The sequence below is a fragment of the Onychomys torridus genome, chromosome 9 (genome assembly GCF_903995425.1).
Source record: "Onychomys torridus chromosome 9, mOncTor1.1, whole genome shotgun sequence".
Taxonomy (NCBI): domain Eukaryota; kingdom Metazoa; phylum Chordata; class Mammalia; order Rodentia; family Cricetidae; genus Onychomys; species Onychomys torridus.
Genome location: NC_050451.1, coordinates 86,973,608 through 86,993,983, shown reverse-complemented (window position 1 = coordinate 86,993,983; position 20,376 = coordinate 86,973,608). Strand labels below are relative to the sequence as shown.

Sequence of the window (20,376 nt, the reverse complement as noted above, 5' to 3'; positions counted from 1 at the left end):
AGGTGGGACAAGAGAGAAGAGAATTCTGGGAAGTGGAAGGCTGGGTGGAGAGACGCTGCCAGCCACTGCCATGCCAGGGAAGATGTAAGGTAATGAGTAAGCCACGAGTCACGTGGCAAAGTATAGATTTATAGAAATGGGTTAATTTAAGATAAAAGAAGTAGATAACAAGACGCCTGCCATGGCCATACAGTTTGTAAACAATGTAAGTTTCTGTGTGTTTACTTGGTTGGGTCTGAGCGACTGTGGCCCTGGCGGGTAAGAGAGATTTGTCCTGACTCTGGGCCAGGCAGGAAAACTCTATCTACACTGCAGCTAATCAGAGTTATGAGACATAAGGTACCACTGAGTTTTAACCACTGTTGGTAGTAGTGTCTTATGGCACTAACGCCCAGTAGAGGGGTCCAACAGAATACCTGTAACATGAAATGAGAAGCATTAAATGTCATGAAAACAAAATGAGCAAGGTAAAGAATCAAATTCCAGAAGAATTTGAGAATCAAGAAGGCTGAGGAGGCTGTCAAGAAATGCAAGCTTCCGGGCTGGACTCTGTGCCATGCACATAGTAATATGAGGTCACTGAGTGACTTAGCCACAAAGGCACCAAGCATGATGCCTGGAACCCACATGGAGGAAGGAAAGAGCCAACTTCAGAGGCTATCTTCTGATCCCTGTGGTTTTTTTTCTTTTTTTCTTTTTTTGAGCTGAGGATTGAACCCAGGGCCTTGTGCTTGCTAGGCAAGCGCTCTACCACTGAGCTAAATCCCCAACCCAATCCCTGTGTTTTTTTAAAAAAACAAATTAAAGGTACTATGAAAGAACATTGGGACAACTGACAAAAACATGTCAAAAGCATTACTGTAAGCATACTGCTATCAAACGCTCTTGTATTAAAAAACGTATTACAGCCAGGCGGTGGTGGCACATGCCTGTAATCCCAGCACTCGGGAGGCAGAGGCAGGTGGATCTCTGTGAGTTTGAGGCCAGCCTGGGCTACCAAGTGAGTTCCAGAAGAGGCGTAAAGTTACACAGAGAAATCCTGTCTTGAAAAACCAAACCAAACCAAACCAAACCAAACAAACAAACAAAACAAAACCAAAAAACCAAAAAACCGTTTTGCAGTTGTATAATAACATTTCTTAAGAAATACACCCTGAAGTAAGAACATTCCTTGAGAAATACACCCTGGAGAGGTTTGGGAGTCTGTGGGAGACCAGCTCCAACCTGCTCCCATCTATTGGAGGGTTCTTGGGTGGAAGATAGAGGAATGAGGAAGTATTAGATAGAAAGATAGAAGGAGACAGTAAGAAAGACAGAGGCACAGGATAGCTTCAGGAGTGCCCTGGGTCCATACTCAGCTGCCCAGAGCTTTATTCAAAAGGACTTTTTATAATATGCCAAAGGGGAAAGACAAAAGACTGTGCTTTGTAAGATCAAAGCATACCGTAAAGCCAAGTGGAGACCCTTTCAACACCTGGTAAACACGCCAGTGGCCAAATCATCTCCTTATGCACCTTTTTGGGGAAAGCAAGCTCAGATTCTCTGTCCTTGAGTAAGGTCTCACTAGGAAGTCTCTGTAGGACACCACAAAGATGCAGCCTATTCTGAAATTACTGAGAAATAAACCACAGGAGCATATGAATGTGTGTGTGTGTGTGTGTGTGTGTGTGTGTGTGTGTGTGTGTGTGTGTGTGTGTTTGCAGGCATGTGTTGGGATAGAGAGCAAGACTTGGAAACAATTTATATAACTTTTGTGAAAAGCTGAAAATGTATGAAATACAAAACTAAAAAAATATAAACCAAAACAAAACAGTAGAGCACAGGACTCATTTCATTCACTGGTTTGAGATTAAGTCTTATGGCAATATTTTATTTATGCTGAAATGTGATTTTATTTGTATGTTAATAAATAAAGTTGCCTGGGAGTCAGAGCTAAAAGCAAGCCATTTAGCACACACCCTTAATCCGATCACATGGCAGGCAGATCTCTGTGTGTTCAAGAACATAGCCAAGTGGTGACCCGAACCAGTACAAAACATAGAGACCTGGAGGTCTGTATAGACAGGCAGTGATGAGGAAATCATGTGGTTGGGTTTACAACCAATGAGAAGGTAGAACAGAAAGGCAATAAAAAGACAGGTCACACAGGAGAAGGTCTCTCTCAGGGGAAGGACAGCAGCGACTGCTAAGTAAAGGCTTTGCTACTGCTCTGATCTCTTGGGGTTTTAACTGCATTTGGCTCTGTGTTTCTTATTTAATAAAACTGTTTACAATTACATCTACAAAGTCTCAAGTAGCTCAGGCTGGTCTTGCACCTGATAGCCGAGGATGACCTTGAACATCTGTTCTTTCTGTCTCCCACCTTCCTTAGACCTGAGATTACAGGCAAGCACCACCACACCCAGGCTTTGGATTAACCCAGGGCTTCCTGTGTCTAGGCAAGTGTTTTTACCTTGAGCTACATCCCTAGTGCACAGGCCTGATTTTAAAGACCTGAACAAGGATGATAAAAGACATGCTAACAGAGGGAAATCTCAAGGTGTTCTAACCCTAAGCAAAGAACTACAGGCAACCAAGGAAAGCTGAGAGTGGAGAAAGAGTCATCCCCAGGGATAAATCCCCTAACTCATTACTCAACACAGTGATCAGCCTGCAATAACACATATACAAGTAACACTAAATGGACTTGAGCAGGTGGTCTTTATGTATTTATACATTTACATATACATATGTAAATGCATAAATATATGTACATATGATAAAGAAAATGAAGCTATGAATTTGAGAGGAAGCAAGTGTGGTTGGGGGATTTGGGAGAGGTTGAAGGTAGGAATGGGGGTAATGATATAATGTATTTTAATTTCAAATTTTAAGAAACTAAATAAAAAGCATTTGACAAAAACCATCAATAATTGTTAGAAATTCTCAACACTTTGATATTATTAGAGGCCATCCTTGATCTGTTAATAAGTTCTTATTAAAAACATGATTCATGAAAGAATGAAAGCTAATATAATATACTCCTAGCCCTTGCCCCAAGACTAGAAGCAAGAGCAAGCATATCTTCTCTTACAATCATATACTCCACCGAAGGTTTTCAGAAATATAACATTCTAACGGTGTAGAAACAAGGTCAGTTCGATGTATAGACTTCCGGTCTGGTTCATTTCAGTGTGTGATATTTTCATAGTAAGAATAATGATCATATATATATATATTCATCCTTTGAGAGTGGCAGATATCTGGTAATGTGAAATGGCATGAAAATGTTTTTCTACAGCAGTTTATATCACAAATGCACAGATAACTGTAGTTTCTATATCTGCATAAAGTTGTGTTGTCTCACAGAATTGCAGGTTAACAACAATAGCTATCACTATTTCTGATACAATACTATCTGAATCACATCACTGTCCTTTAGAGAAAAGACTGACAGAAAAGATAGCAAATTGCTGGGAGTATGCATACTTTTAACTTGCTAGACAAAAATATTCAAGATACGTTCTTTTCAGATATGGATGTGGGGAGACATATAAACTTATAATTAATGCTGCTTATGAACCCAGGTATAGGTAAAAAGTTATCTGTCAAGATTAGTGGATTCCCAGGTCACTGTTTTCGGTTGGAATGGGGCATTTAAGTTTAGATTCATGCCTCGTAAGGAAAAGGGAGAACACATGTAGGGAAGGTGTAAGAACAGACGCCATAGACTGTACTTGGAATACGAGAGTTCTTACCATTTCTGTCCACGGCCTTATGTTCAGACTGAAAGGAACAGATATTCTTCATCAGGCACCATATTTCTTAATGTCTTCACATTCCTATGTTACTACAGATTCTAAAGCCTTTACTGGGAGGAAACTGAATCACTTGTGCTAACTTAGGAAGTAATGAATCCAGACTGAGACCTAAGTTCATCTAAATAAATATATATCAAATGGATTAGCAACTTTAGAGCTGAGAGGAAATTTAAGAAAAAAACAGGGGCTTTTGACTATGAATACTCTATTTCAACACGAAGATGGTGGATCTAAGAGAGACAAAGGAGACTGCCATAAATAAGAGAAGCAAGTAACGACATTCATTTTACAAACCCCCAGAGACTAATGAAAGTGAGTGGCCCAGCAACAGAGAACTTTGTAAAAGAGAAAACAAAATTCAGACACTAATATTTCATTTAACAACACATTAATATATATTTAACAAAGTGTTAATGTATATTGGGTCCTTTAGGAAGAAACACAGATAAGCAATTTTTCCATTTAAAACAAATCACGCAAATTACTTTACAAGCCATAAGATTTAGGGATAATATAAATAAACAATCCATTTTATATAAAACAAAGTTTAAATATGATATTACCACTTCTCTTTAATATCTCAATAGGCTTGCTCCCACTAAATTCATCTTGTAAGCCACACAAACTTTTCCTTGCTGAAAAGTAGTAGCAGATTAAAAGACAAATAAGCACACAGAAACAGGAAAAGAGGAGAAGGAAAGCGCATCAAACATCCTCCTCTTGTTAAACTTGAGAGTCGTTTCCTTATCAACTGTTGGGTCTGTTTGTGAGACAGCTCGATTTGTGGTCTCAGGCTGGCCTCAAACTCACAACCTTGCTTCTGTCTTCCAAGTGTTGGACTGCAGGCATGCCTGGCTAAACTGACTTTTAAACAAGTTCAGTAAGGTATTAATGCCACTCGGATCACCTGCTTTCCTAAGCACTCTATCTTATATCTTCTACTAGGAAAATGGCACCAAGAATCCTACCATTATCAGAGACATAGTGGGGTGGGTACTGAAAACGTTCCCATTAATAGTCCTTTGAAAATACTTTTAGGTAAACAAGATGTTTAAAACACAAATCTCCCTCCCCAAAACATACATTACTTTTACTTTTTGAGACAGTATCTTTTGTCCCTCATGTGGGCCTCAAACTTGCTATGTAGCTGAGGATAGCCTTGACTCTTCTTCATCCTGCCTCTACTTTGAAAGTGCTAAGATTACAGGCGTATGCCATCATGTCCAGACAGCAAATATTCCCCCCCCCATTTTTTTTGAGACAGGGTTTCTCTGTGTAGCTTGGCTGTCCTAGAACTCACTCTGTAGACCAGGCTGGCCTCAAACTCCCAGAAATCCGCTTGTCTCTGCCTCCCGAGTGCTGGGATTAAAGGTGTGCACGACCACTGCCCATCTTCTCTTCCTTTTTATCTATTTTTCTCTCGTATATTACATCCCTCCCACAGATCCACTCCTCCTCCTTTCTCTTGAGAAAAGGGCAGGCCTCCCAGGGATAGCAACCACACACGGCATATCACACATAGGCACAAACCCTCACATCAAGGCCGCATGAGAAAATATTTTTAAAACAAGATGAACTATAGCTGAAAATATTATCAATGTAAATTCATTTTAAATTGCATACTTCTATTGTACTTCAAATCCAGGCTCTGTAGAGAGTTTCCATCTTTCTAGTGCTCCACTGACAGACTTTTAAAGTTTCTTGTTGGTGGGTGGAACCCTTGGAGTCTACAGAGATTCAAAGCAACAGGCCAGGTTCTCAAGTGCTGCATACTTGATACTTAATTTTAGAAACTTTATTGTGCTAGAAATAGGGACATATATAGGTCTTCTATATACCTAAGAAAAGTCCTTTTCTTTGTAGGAAATTAAAGTCTTTAAGTAAAAAGCCTTTTTCATTCATGGTTGAAAAAGGCTCACTGCTTCCTTATGCTTGTTTTTTTTTATATAATGACATGGGTTGTTTAATCATAAACTGAGGCATTTGAAAAAAACCTTCTCATATAAAAAGAAAGGGTACTAATTATACATGATGGGAACATGTTGCATGCTGGATTCAGCAAAGCCACACTCATTGTAAAGATCAAAAACCACTGTTTATTCTCATTTTGATAAAAAGGAAGCCCAAATTACATATCTGGGCATTAAAAAGCCAATCTCCAAAGAATGAAAAAATGGTTCACCTTTGTGTTTTACTACACACACTAATATAACATCCCCAAACATGCCTGGAGTATGCCTTATTGGTGAAGTGTCCATGTGGCATATACAATCCTGGGTTCGATGCCCCAGAATTACAAAATAAGAAATAAAAGGTATGCAAAGTGCATTAGGTCAAGCATCTGGGAATCCATACTGAAGGCCTTCAGTTCATTAAGCACGAGCGCACACACATGCACACCATTGTTGTACTATGATGAAGTCCAAGGCCTCACACTGAACACAAACTCAAGCACTTGCTTCATTCCCACTTACATGCCAGCATTCATGGTGCTGTGCACAGACGGCAGTGTCTTTTCAAGTCATGGTCCCAACTTTTATGTTTTTTTGAAAGAAAAATAAGAAAAGGAAGAAAAGTGAATGTGAGCATCCTCAAAATAATATGGTTAAATGAGTGGATCATCATTCCTTTTATGTGGTAACTTAACCAGTGTATCATTCTTTTTTATTCCCTTCGAGACAGGGTTTCTCTGTGTAGCTTTGGTGCCTGTCCTGGATCTCGCTCTGTAGCCCAGGCTGGCCTCAAACTCACAGAGATCCGCCTGCCTCTGCCTCCCAAGTGCTGGGGTTAAAGGAGTGTGCCACCACCGCCTGGCTTCAGTGTATAATTCTTATAAGCAACTGTCACAAATAACGTAAGGATTAAAAAAAGGGACTTCATGTATGATATTACATAAAGTACCTAATAATAAAAATAGTACATTTAAGGGTTTTAAAATGGGGACTTCACATTCCTCCAGGCACCCATCTGAATCCTCAATCAGGACATATACATTTTGCCTGGAGGCCCTGCCGGCTTGTCTCAGTATCTTATTGGGAGAGAAGTATCCGAGCCCAATTGGAAAGTGTTTCTTTACTTTTAATTAAGACATTTATCCACAAATCTTTATTTTGCTGCTTTAGATTCTCTCAGGTATAACACCCAGTTTTCACATGTGAACCGTTTAAATGTATGTGGGTAGTTTTAATTTACCACTAAAAGGCATCTTTGAATTTTCCCAGTTTGGGTCATTTTTCTCCTGAAGGTCTCCTGGTCTCAAGCTCAGGATTCTGAAGGGTAGATCATCACAGAACACACTCTCCATCTGACACTATTCTCTCCAGCTATTTCTGTATATCATCTAAACCCAGAAGTCAAGTCTAACTTGGATTTTCTGGACACAAGCCCATGTTCTTATATATATTCCTATTAAATTCACTCATCTTATCAATAATCAATAAATCAAAACATCTACTAGATTCAAATTCTGTAGTTCAATTTCTATTACTCTTCTCTGCTTTACATCAATTTTCCAGTGTGAGTTTTTTTTGTTTGTTTGTTTTGTTTGTAAGGTTTTCTAGGTCTGTAGATCCAACTTAGGGCCTTTCAAATGCTCTGCAATGCTGGTCCACTGAACTATATCCATGGCCCAAATTTTAGTTGTTCATATTGCTTAAATTACAAATTAGGAGCCAGGCAGGGTAGTGGATCCCCATAGTCACAGCTACTTGGGAAGCTGAGGCAGGAGATCATTTAGGGCTAAGGCTTTAAGGCCAGTCTGGGTAACAGTTAGACCTGAACTTTTAAAAAAATAATTACAAATTAATCTGTAGGGCATCACTGTGGCTGAAAGTTTTCCTGTGTCCCATCAGTCTGGCAGCTGCTCAGACCCAAGTAAGCACACAGAGGCCTCTAGTAATGAAAACTGCATGGCCATGGCTCAAGCCTTTTGCTAGCTAGCTCTTATATCTTAAATTTGCCTGTAACTATTAATCTAAATATTGCCACATGTTCTGTGGCTTTACCTGAGTCCCATTACATGTTGCTCCTTGGGCGGCTGGCTGGTGTCTCTCCCCATCTTCTTCCTGTCTCTCTCTTTGAATTTCCTGCCTGCCTTTAAGCTGCCTTGCCATAGGCCAAGTGGCTTTACTTATCAGCCAATTAGAGCAACACATATTCACAGTGTACAAGAAGACATTCCCCCGTCACTTCATTTATCAATGAAAGAAACACTGAGCTTAATTTCAAAGGCGTATTGCTTTGTGAAAGGCGTATGTAAACTTTCTATACTATTTCACCAACTCTTCTGTCTAAAATTATTTCAAAATAAAAAGCTGAAGAAAGGAAAAATAATGTTCCTTACTCTACATGTAGTCAAATTATTTAAAATTGAAAGTATCTCAGTGAAGTGATTATGTTTTAACTTCATGCTTACAATTGATTTCCTTTTCATTGGCCTAATAAAAATCTGTGTAGTAACTGAAGACAAAGCATTCTCTCTTGCCTTCCCTACAAAAACCACTCTAGAAGACAGAGATTTTGACAAATGATTCGGGAGTGTACAATGGTATAACCACTTTGGAGTGAGTTTCACAGAAGTTTTTACACTAAAATATTATTTATACCTTAATGACTGGCAATATCACTCCTAGGTATCTACTGAAGAGAAACACATGTGCTCACACATATATACACATAAAACTGGTGCTCACACATACATATACCCAAAACATGTGCTCATACATACATATACATACAACATATGTTCACACATACATACATACAAAACGTGCTCACACATACATACACACAAAACATGTGCTCACACATACATATACACAAAACATGCTCACACATACATATACACAAAACATGCTCACACATACATATACACAAAACATGCTCACACATACATATACACAAAACATGCTCACACATACATATACACAAAACATGCTCACACATACATATACACAAAACATGCTCACACATACATATACACAAAACATGCTCACACATACATATACACAAAACATGCTCACACATACATATACATAAAACATGCTCACTCATATATATATACAAAACATGTGCTCACTCATGCATATACACAACAATTGACTAAGAATGTTCACAAAGCTGCCACTGAAAACAACTCCAATTTTTTTTTTTTTTATCAACAGGAAAATACGCCAACAAACTGGTATGTTCAGACATATAAATAAGGAATGATCAATATCAAAATGGACAGAACACAAATGCTGAGTCAAGGAAACTAGACCCAGAGAGCAGCTAATGTGTGCCTCTGTTGGCGTGTTGTCTGAGAACGCGGCTGACGACATTGGTAGGAGTCAAGGCTGCTCTCTAGAAGAACAGCAGATGAGCGGGACAGTGGTAGGAGTCAAGGCTGCTCTCTAGAAGAACAGCAGATGAGCGGGACAGTGGTAGGAGTCAAGGCTGCTCTCTAGAAGAACAGCAGATGAGCGGGACACACAGGGCCGAGGGAACTCTCTGGAGTAACTTACCCGTTCTAGAGCATGGTTTCCATATATGCTAACAATTACATAAAATATGCATTTCAATATATTGCAATAGAAACGAAAATCATAGTTCTATTACACACACACACACACACACACACACACACACACACACACACACTCCCTACACTGGATTTTTGAGACAAGAGGCAGTCCAGGCTGGCTTCCAATTTCCAGCCATCTACCCGCCTCAGTGCTGGAATTATAGGCATGCTCTACTATAGCTGGCTTGAAGACAATTTTTTCTAAGAGGAAAATGCAATGGGAACAAGCACTGACGAATTCTAGCATTTCCATTTCCTTCTTACCTGTCAAGGAGCTGCTCATGCTTTTCTAGAGCATCCTTTTCTGCTGTCACTGCTCGGTTCTTTTCAGCAAGAGCGTTATCCCTGGCTTCTCGGAGATTTCTAAAATTCAAACATGCATCTCAGTTATTTTAAATGCACAAGTATCTATCTTTTAAAGATTCACGGATTTGCTTACAATGTGTAGATGACTATCTTAAAGACTTCCTAAAGGCTGATGTCGAGAGTCCATTACAGGAAGCTGCCTGGCTTGGAGAGTATTCGGACAGTAGGCTATGGTGCAGGTGCAAACACAACTGCCCTCAAGGTTGAGTACTTCCCTCAAAGCTCATGGGTTGAAGGGCAGGCTAACAGCTGTGTACATGCTTATCTCATTTTAACCTTACCATAATCCAGTAAGGTGGAAGTAATATCCACAAGAAAACTGAGGTTGAGGGTACTTACTAACACTTTATGCAATACTTTAAGTAAAAGATGTATGAGCAGAAGTCACCGGAATCAAAGTGAGAAGGAAGTCGGAGACACTGGCAAAGGAACAGCTGAAATATTGGGTCCTAGAACCTTAGTTGTGCAAGAAAGCAAGTTAACACAGAAAGGCTGATGAATTAGGACAAAGGAGAAAGGACAGAGGACTGAAAGAATGTCACACATATTACTACTGGAGAACAGCTCTTTGGGGACCGAGTGGTATGCTCCCATCCAGTACCAACCCAGCCTGCCCCTGCTCAGCTCCTGAGATCACGTGAGATGGGGCGTAGTCAGGGTGGTTGGTATAGCCTCACACAAAAAAGCATTTTCTGTGGTCATAAGTCAGGGTGTCTCCACTAGAATGGCTGGGTGGAGCAAAGCTGAGATGATGGCCCACAGTATTACACAAGTCATCCACTTATGATGACAGCAGGAATGGAAACTGTTGAAAAGGTTCCTTAGTGACAGCTAAAGAGGGCACTCCACTGGGAGAAGGAGCAGCACTGAGTACTTAGGAGATAATACAGCCAGGCATGAACTTCTTAGAACCAATTTTCTTTATGTCTTACTACAGATGAAACCTGGGGTCAAGACAAATACCAACTAAGCTTCTTCCAGATAGTCACTTAACTTTAAATAACATTCTACTTCCTTAATAGTTATGATATAGAAATATAGGGCATAACACAAGTGGTTTGCTCACAAAATGTCTACAAACCCTTATGATGTATTTCCAGTGCACTGAAGTATAGAGCGTTTGTACAAATGGCCTTTGGACACAGTCTGAAAAAGATCAAACTTTGCATCCAGGTAATATCTACTCTGAAGCCCATGCTTCTTACATCATATCACAGAGTTTCTCATAAAGAGCTGGGCTGGATACTAGAAGTAGGTTTATCATTAATAGAAATGAAAATTCAGATGGCTTGTATACATCTATGTGATACACACTGGATAGAAATGCCAAGTGATCACACTTGCGATCCCTATACTCAGCGCAGCCTTTCCGTACAGTGTGATTCAGTACCAATTTACAATTTAAAGCATGCCAGTCACTACAGAGAGAGTCATCAGCCAAAGTTTAAGAGCCACAAATAAAATAGTTTTAAAAATCAAAAAGGTCATTCTTGTCAAAAAACAGTAAGAATAATTTTTTATGTTATTCTCTAAATAGAACTGCTTTCTTAAATAGCTATTACAAAATTATTTTTGATGTCATCATGATTGCAATGACCTTAAAAATTATTCTATTATTAACCATACAAAACACAAAAAATAAATTTTAGAACACAATTCTCTAAGTATCTTAAACATTTATATATTTTTACTCTAAGATGCCCTACATATTTTAGCCAGTAAGTCACAAATTAGTTCCAATTTTCTTTTCTAAAAATGGCCTCATTATTTCAAAATGTGATTTAGTAGTGAAATTGGAAGTAGGTTACATTTGCAATACTAGTTAAATACAATGTTTAGCTAGTAGATGGAGAAGCCTTGCTCCCTAGCTCTACGTCCTTTCTAGTCACAATGAGTATTAGAAGGAAAGCCAAGCTCAGAGAATCAAATAAGAAGAGGGATTAGTAGAGAATAATAGTATACTTTGCCATAGACAGTCTGCAACATCCAGCTAAATAAATTCCAGGGCCATAGGAAGAGGAGATAATCATTCTTAACTGCAGCAAAGGACAGAGAATGAAGGGGATGTTTTTCTAAAGAGCAGCAGACACATGAGAAATGGTCAAGGACACGTAGCTAAGACAACTCTGAAAGAGAAGACCAAAGTAAGTAGGAGTTCTAGAAGCCCAGGCTTTTAACTTTCGCATTTCTGCTATTTGTCTGCATAAGATTTCCCTGTCAATTTGTTCTTTCTCAGCTGTCATACCTTCTATAACTTGTCTACAACTGACATAACTCCTTTAAGAGTTACCAGTTGACATACTTCAAATTAAGTTTGAGAGCGATAAACTGACTAGATTCGTCCATTGACAACAGTATTGTAGTAAGCATACAGTGTTCACCATACATCATGGCTGTTCATATATTTACTTTATATAGAAATTGTTGTGGTAGGATGTGAAATGTCTTCATAACCTCAAGTGTTTGAACACTTGGTCCCTAGCTGGTTGCACTGTTTGGGAAGGCTATGGAAGTGGGTCGCTGGGGGCAGGTCTTGAGGTTTTATGGCTGGCCCCACTTCCTGTTCGCTCTCTGCTTCCTGATGCAGATCCTCAGTGATTAGCAGGCCTCTTGCTCTTGCTGCCACGCTCTGGTAGTTTGAATTAGAATGGCCACCATGGGCTCAGTGTGAATATTTGATCCTCAGTTGGTGGAACTGTTTGAGAAGGATTAGGAGGTGTGGCCTTATTGGAAGGGGTGTGTCACTGGGGGCAGGCTGTGAGGTTTCAGAAGGCCCACATATTCCCAGTTAGCTATTTCTGCTTTCGACTTGCAGATCAAGATACAAGTTCTCAGCTACTACTCCAGGACCATGTCTGCTGCTATGCTCCTTGCCATGATGGTCATCGGACCCTCAGAAACTTTAAGTGGAAATTCTTTCATCCATCAGTTGCTTTAGTCATGGATTTTATCACAGCAACTGAAAAGCAAGAACAGTCAGTGCACGTCTCCTGTCTCCGGTTATATTGTCTCCCCACAATGTAATGATCCCTTTGAACTGTAAGCCGGAACACATCCTCCCTGAAATTGCTTCTTGTCAGGTATTTGGTCGCAATGAATGAGAAGAGTAACTAACACAGAACTTGTCACAACAATGCTATCAATCATAGGCTGTATCATCTCCATTTTAAAAATACGTTTCAAGACTCAAATACAAAGACTCAGTTCAAGGTCACATCCTAAGGTACACTGTGGAGTCCGTGTGTCAATCTAGTCTCTATTGAGAGTCTATGCTCTGAATCACATTATGCTGCCTTTCTTGGGTTTCTTTTCTTTCACAGACATTTCCTCCATGGGATAGTCTGACATTATGAGATTTGTTTTGCATGACCATACCACAGTACAGATGCCAACTCAGAATTATCCTTAAAAGGATTGTGAACATATTATGTATTTGTTTCTATGGACCACAGTGTACATGTTCTTTTAAAATTAGACTGGTTTGACAAAACACCAGATGCACTCCATCCCTGATACAGATAAAACAATAACTTCCCCATAATTAATGAATAATCCATTTCCAAATGGTAAATACATTAGAAGATATAATAAATATAATTATAGAACAAATAGCAGGAATTCAAATGTTCATCAAAAGAGAAACTTGAAAAATTGACAGCGGCTCTCTATAGCATATGTAAACTAAATGGGGTTGAGATTTTAAAAATCCAAACCGAATGTAATAAAATATAACTAGAGTAACACTGAAATACGTCAGGAGCCGCCCAACTGGCTAATCTTCAGGAGCTTGGTTCCTGAACATCCTTTACTGGCTCCACCCCACCAAACCCAGGCTGATCACACTCAAACCCGAGGATGCTAAAATCTTGAATATAAAATGGCATGCACTTTACAAATGATTTACAATAAGCCCCCTCCCCCCCATACAGTACAACATGAGCTGTACTGTACTTCTTAAGAAATTATGACAAGGAAAAGTCTCTACATCTTAAGTATAAATACAATCTGTTTCCAAGTAGTTTTGATCTTCAGTTGATTAAATCAGTAGATAGGGAACCCACAGATAGGGTAAAATTAATTACCTTTAAAAACAATTATATTAAAAAACATTTTTATACAGCTAAGATTTTACCACCAAACTGTTTTTCATGATTCTTCCACGTTGTACCAAGCAGGAATTCTTATTTAATAAAATTTCCCTTTTTTTGTTTTGTTTTGTTTTTTGAGACAGAGTTTCTCTGTGTAACAGTTCTGGCTGTCTGGGGACTCACTTTGTAGAACTAGACTGGCTTTGAACTCACAGAGATCTACCTGCTTCTACTTCCAGAATGCTGGGATTAAAGGTGCGCACCACCAATGCCTGGCTTCATAAATTCTCTTAAGAAAAACTATGTATTTTAGGAGAAGAAACGTTTTAAGATCACTGTTGACCAAAAATGCTATAATTTCCTATTCTTCTATTACAATTAGTTCTAGTGTTTGAATGTCTGTCCCTTCCAAAAGTCATGTTCAAACTGAATTAGTGCTGCACAGGAATAGGAAGAGAGACTTAGAGATGAGCAGGCTCTGAGGGGGAAGCCTTTCTGAGGGGAACTGATGCTGTTAAGACAGGTAAATCCACCTGTCTCTTGCTCTCTCAACGTGTGCTCTGGCCTTCTGCCACGTAAGGATGGAGGAAATAGGCCCTTGCCAAATACTAGCACCTTGATATTGAACTTCCCAGCTTCCAGAGCAGTAAGATAATAAATTCCTGTTCATTACAAATTATCTAGTCTCCAATATTCTGTTATAGTAGGAAAAATAGGTTAAGTCAGCCAGTGTTCACATGGACTTTTTTCATTTCTGGCCATTTATATGAACTCAAATTAGATAATTATCCAATGCACATCAAAATGAATACAGACTTGGAAAGTCCATATTCATGAGAAATTTACAAAACAAAACACTCAGTTAAGCTCCATCAAGATGCTGAGGTTTAAAAAGTGGCAGCAGTTACTATAAAAATGACACTGAATAAACAGGGTGGGTGATCAGCTAAGAAACTTCTGTGGCATCCTCTAGGCTCAGCCTGATCAGTTAGAAACATCTGTGTAGGCTTTACTATAACAACCTAGCCCATCATACTTCCTCAGCACCATAACCCCCAGAACGATGTACAAAGCGTGTATATGTAAACTCCTGCGCAACTGGAACTGACAGCCTTATGTGGGACAGCCTACACACCCAAAGTACTTAAGTATTAATGAAGCAAAGAACCATGCAGAGGAATACCCAGAGGAGTACGGGGTAATAACAAAAGAGAGCTTTGACAAAACCCATCTACAGCTACTTCACAAGATGCCAAGTTACCTGCAAACCACCTACTTGCACAAAAATCTAGCTGAAAAGACCAAAAAAGAAGAAGAAAAAGACAAATCTTTTCCTAAGGAGATTATCTGCTAAGATAGGAAATAAGATAGGAACAAGAGGTTTACTAGCTGGAGCACCAATGAGGACACTCACTTGTGGAATGGCAACCCTGTAATCTAGCTCCAAGTTCATCTGCTGGGACGGATTCAGTAGATTCACCTGACTCCACACGTAAATCCAAATTCAAGATTTAAAGCTGTTTAGCACCACTAACATTCTATGGAAACTTCACAGGTGTCACTGAGGCCTCTCAAGTACTTCCGGAAGACAGTACATTGCGGTCTCCACAGCACTGATGGGGAGGGAGATGAAATCACCAAAGTGACCCCACACTGATGACCACACTGATGACCACACTGCAGAGCATCTCTCCACCTCCTTTGTGCTACCCGGCACTTCCTTCCAAACAACTGTGAAGCTGTTGGATTTCCAGATTCTGGGCTGCAGCAGGAAGAGCCTAATGAGTGCTCCTAACAAATTCATACCCCATATCACCACAGTGCTGTGCTAGTGAGAGCCTGTCACATTAAAGGGAGCTTTGTGTTCCGGAGAAATGCCATCACCTGAGTTTATTTCCCCTTTACTACCTCTCAGAACCGCTTAGGGAACAATAAATAGTCAAGTGTAGACCCTCTACATTTTCTAATAGTGGATTTTAAGGTAATACTTTCGTGCTACCAGCTAGCCTTTTTATAATAATAACTTTATTCAAATTGTCATATAAATAAAATGATTTTTTTTCCCTCGAAACAGGGTTTCTCTGTGTAGCTTTGTGCCTTTCCTGGAACTCACTTGGTAGTCCAGGCTGCCTCCCAAGTGCTGGGATTAAAGGTGTGCACCACCACCGCCCGGCCATAAAATGATTCTTATTACAGTAGACAAATGGTATAGATAACTATTTACATACATATATCATATAACTTATAATGCACTTTTCACATGTACTGTCTAATTGAGACCTCCTGGGCCACTCTCTGAAGCGTTACTATTGGCTCATTTTTATAAAAGAGGAAACTAAAGTGGCTTCTTCACCCCACTAGCATGTGCTGTAAATGGTGGTGACAAGATTTTAGTCTTTCGCTCAAAATCTCTTACAATATGCAATATTGTCTTTTCTTTTTTTCAAGGGCTTAGGCTGAGAACCTGCAATGCTCCTGTCTCTGCCTCTTGAGTATTGGTATTGAAGTGTGCACCTTGCTTTGGAAAAATATCTTCTTTCTAAACTCTACAGAGGGACCATAAGCTTTCACATAGACCTACTTAAGGAAGTGATTTATACAATAATTCTTGACACTGGCCCGAGTTTCCCTCATGCTGTCTCCCAACTCCCAAGGTATTTCTCTACCCTTAGCTTCTTTCTCTCTTCTGAAAGTGCTTATTAGGGAAAGGCAAGGTAACTGTAAACATGCAAGTGTAGTTGCTACATTTTAACTCATAATGTTAACTGAATACTGATAAAACACACAGGACAACATTTTGTACCTAACTTCAAAGCAAAGTTAACTCACAGATTCAAAACAAAAGGAAGTATGTAAACATTTTCTGAATTTTGTTTTTATACCTTTCTTTACCCATTCTAATTCATAAGATTCCCAAAGCACTTTCTATTTATTTGATCTTGTGAAGAACTGAAGGGGACATCAGTTATAACTATATTTCAGTTTTGCCATAATGAAGATCCAGTCACATAAACACAGGGGCCGATGACTGTGAAGTGAAAAACAAAAGCAAGCTTGTACAACTGGCTACTGCACAGCCCTGTGCAGCAACAGGACTGGGCTGCAGTCTGGCGCCATCTGGTGGCAACTGTCTATCATAGTGTTAATAGCAATGGATCAATCTAAAACCCCATGGATGCACCTAGGTCTAATCCCATCAATTTTTTGGTTAAGTAATATGATGGTTAGTTTTAATTGTCGACCTGACAAAGCCTAGAACCACTTGGGAGGAGTCTCCAGGAGCTGTTGTCTAGATCAGGTTGGCCAGTGTGGCAGATTGTCCTGATTACTTTCATTGATGTGGTAACATTGCCAGAAAGGGAGGCACCATTCTTAGTTTAGGGTGCTGAACTATTAAGGGTGGAGAAAGAAGGCTGAGCACTAAAAGTGCATACCTTTATTCTCTTTGTGCTCCTAACTCTGGATGTGAGTAGTTGCTTATGGTCTTGCTTTGACTTCCCAACACGATGGACTTGTGAGCAGAAATGTAGCTTGAATGGATGGCATCATTTCGTTGTGAGCGTGGGTCCAGAACAGCCCTGGGGATAAGCAAAGCTGCTTCCAGCTTTCCTTCTTCGAGAAATGACTGTTGCCTCTTTTCCTACACAACTTTACCATCCTACTTCTACTATTTTGGAGAGGTGATGTTGTTTGTTTTTGTTCTTTTTGAGGGGGCATCACCCAGCTCCCAAATCAATCATATACAGAGACTTATTATTACTTATAAATGCTTGGTCTTAGCTTGGCTTGTGTTGTTAATTGCTTTTTGGCTCTTTTTGGGGGGGGCACCACCCAGCTTCCACATAATTACACAGAGGCTTTTTCTTACTTATGAATGCCCAGCTTTAGCTTGGCTTGTTTCTAGCCTGCTTTTCTTAACTTAACTTAGCCTGTCTACATTTTGCCTTTGGGCTTTTCCTGTTCTTGTACTTCTGTAAATCTTACTCTGACTCCGAGGCTTGATGGGTAGCTGAGTGGCTGGCCCCTGGAATCCTCCTCCTCCTCTGGCTCCTACACATCCTCTCCTCCCAGATATCCTCTTTGCTTGCCAGCCCCGCCTCTCTCTCTCTCTCCTGCTTTGCTATTGGCTGTTCAGTTCTTTAGTAGATCATCAGGTGTTTTAGACAGGCACAGTAACACAGCTTCACAGTTAAACAAATACAATACAAACAAAAGTAGCACACCTTAAAATAACATTCTACAATAGAGAGGGAGTTAACATACCCAAACTTATGCTATGATAGGATGTGTTTTAGAGGATTCTCTTTGTTCTTGTTTTGTTTTTAGATGAAAAATCAGGAAACAGTTACAAGTGATTACATAGCAAAGTATTTGTAGTAATGTGGACTGTTAGGAATAATCATGCACTGTATTATAAAATGATAACATCAATTTTAAGGTTAGGTGAACAAAAACCTACAAAATGTGTAACAGAAATAAAGTGAGCCAGAAAACTTATATATAAAAAGGAATCTTATCCCTGGCCCAGTTCTCATGTGCAGACCCTTTCTCTTGATGAGGCAGGGACTCTTGAATTCACTACTCTATTTGTGTGTCCCACAGATACTTCCAATGGAACTAAATTCCTCATGTGTTTCTATTAAAGCCTTAGATGTTTCTCATGTTTTCACAACCCTAATTTGCATTCTTAGCTTCTTCTCACCCCTTAACCCACCAGGTCTTGCTGAGTCCATCCTAAACACTGTGCCAGTCTGGGCTGGGGAGTCTTTGGTTGGTAGTGTTTGCCTTGGAAGCATGAGCACATGAGGGAAAGGAGGGAGGGAGGAGTTGGAGAAGGGAGGAGTTGGGGCAGGGTGCAAGGCAGGCAGTCTTTCAAGAGCCACAGTAGCTGTAAAGTTAATCCATGAAAACAACTGTCACTGGAAAAAGTAGACTTATTTAATCTTCTTTTTAACTATTAATTAATTAATCTTACATCCTGACCACACCCCCTCCTTCTCCTCCCAGTCACTCTTCTAATGCCACCAATTACTAGAGGAACCTAGCACACAACCATTCAAAAGTAACTGCGTGGATAAAACTATTCTTCAGTGTTAGCTAAGAGAACATCCTTCAGAACCAGTGGTTAAGTTTATATTACCATTCCAGTTTTTACAAAGATCCACGGGAAATGCTTGGTAGAACAACTGCTGTCTTAGTATCTTCTAAGGGTTCTCTTACTCTTGTCTTTGGTCTGAACTAAGGTAACAGGAAACAGACACACTATCTAGTAAAAAGACCTGCAGTAGAATAAGCTCTGTTGTAATTAGCTATCAAAGATTATAGAACTTAACATTCTCATTTGTATTTACAACTATTAAAAAAGACATCTCGGGTTAGCTCAGTGGTAGTGCGCTTGGCAAGGCCCTGGGTTCGATCCTCAGCTCAAAAAAAAAAAAAAAAAAGACATTTCAGAAATGGCATTTCATTTCAGTAAAATTCTTATAATTTCCAAACAAAGAAAAATATAACTTGCTCAGTCACGCTCTCTCTCTCTCTCTCTCTCTCTTTTCTTTTCTTTTTTTTTTTACCTGTTTTCTCGTTCATACATTTCCCTAGAGGCATTTCGAAGCTGATCAATTTCCAGATTAGTTTTCAATTTGATTTGTTCCAGTTCATCATGTAGTTTATTCTCATATTCTGTTTTATAATGGTCTCTGCAAAGACAAAAGGAATAGTCACACACAAAAAAAATAGACTATTGTTCTTCAGGAAAGATTTTATTATTTTATATGAAGTATGCATTTATACTATGTTTAGAAAACTTAGCCGTTTTAGATGTTTTTTTGAATTCATAAAACCCAGCACCAGGCTCTTGACACATCACTACTGTTCCATAGGCTTCATTCATTACTAAGACAGATATTAGTAATCCTGTCGGGTGCTCATCTTCAATGTCATTTCAATGCATAGGGCCAAGGCCTGAAGACCGATGCACATAGATGTTGCATGTTGAGACAAAGAATAAAAATGTAATACCAAGATAATTCTGACTTTAGAAAACATTTCCTTTTCAGCACAGCAAACAGAGCCACACATGAATTTTCCTTTTTTTTTCAAAGGTAAACTCAAAGTATTACATAGAGCACTAGTGGCAAGCACAGCACAAACCAATAAAAATAAACAGGCTGGGGAAAGTCAGAACTGTTGAACTGTTAAAGGCAAAATTTTAACTTGAAAAGTTTTTACTTTATTCTTATGTGTATGGATGTTCTGCCTGCATATATGTGTACCACGTGCATGTAATACTCATGAAGGCCAGCAAATGGTGTCAGATCCCTGGAGACTGGCCTTACGGATGTGACACAATGTGTGAGTCACCATGTGGTGCTGGAAACTGAACCCAACTTCTCTGGAAGAGCAGCCAGCACGCTGCAGCAGGCTTTTTCTTTCTGGGTCACCAACCATCTCCCAAATCAGAACAGAGATTTCTTATTAGTTATGAATGCTCAGCATTGTCCTAGCTCGTTTCTGGCCAGCTCTTTTAACTTCAATTAACCCGTTTCTCTTTATCTATCTT

General features: G+C 39.5%; 1 protein-coding gene across 1 annotated transcript in view; it reads right to left on the bottom strand.

Annotated features, from left to right (window-relative positions):
- Pibf1 (progesterone immunomodulatory binding factor 1) overlaps nt 1–20,376 on the bottom strand; it is a 184,085-nt gene that overhangs the window by 121,881 nt on the left and 41,828 nt on the right. The window contains exons 9-10 of the mRNA XM_036200021.1: nt 19,388–19,513; nt 9,628–9,726 (exon numbers count right to left, since the gene is read on the bottom strand). Coding sequence (XP_036055914.1) covers nt 9,628–9,726; nt 19,388–19,513 — 225 coding nt within the window. The remainder of the gene's footprint in view (nt 1–9,627; nt 9,727–19,387; nt 19,514–20,376) is intronic.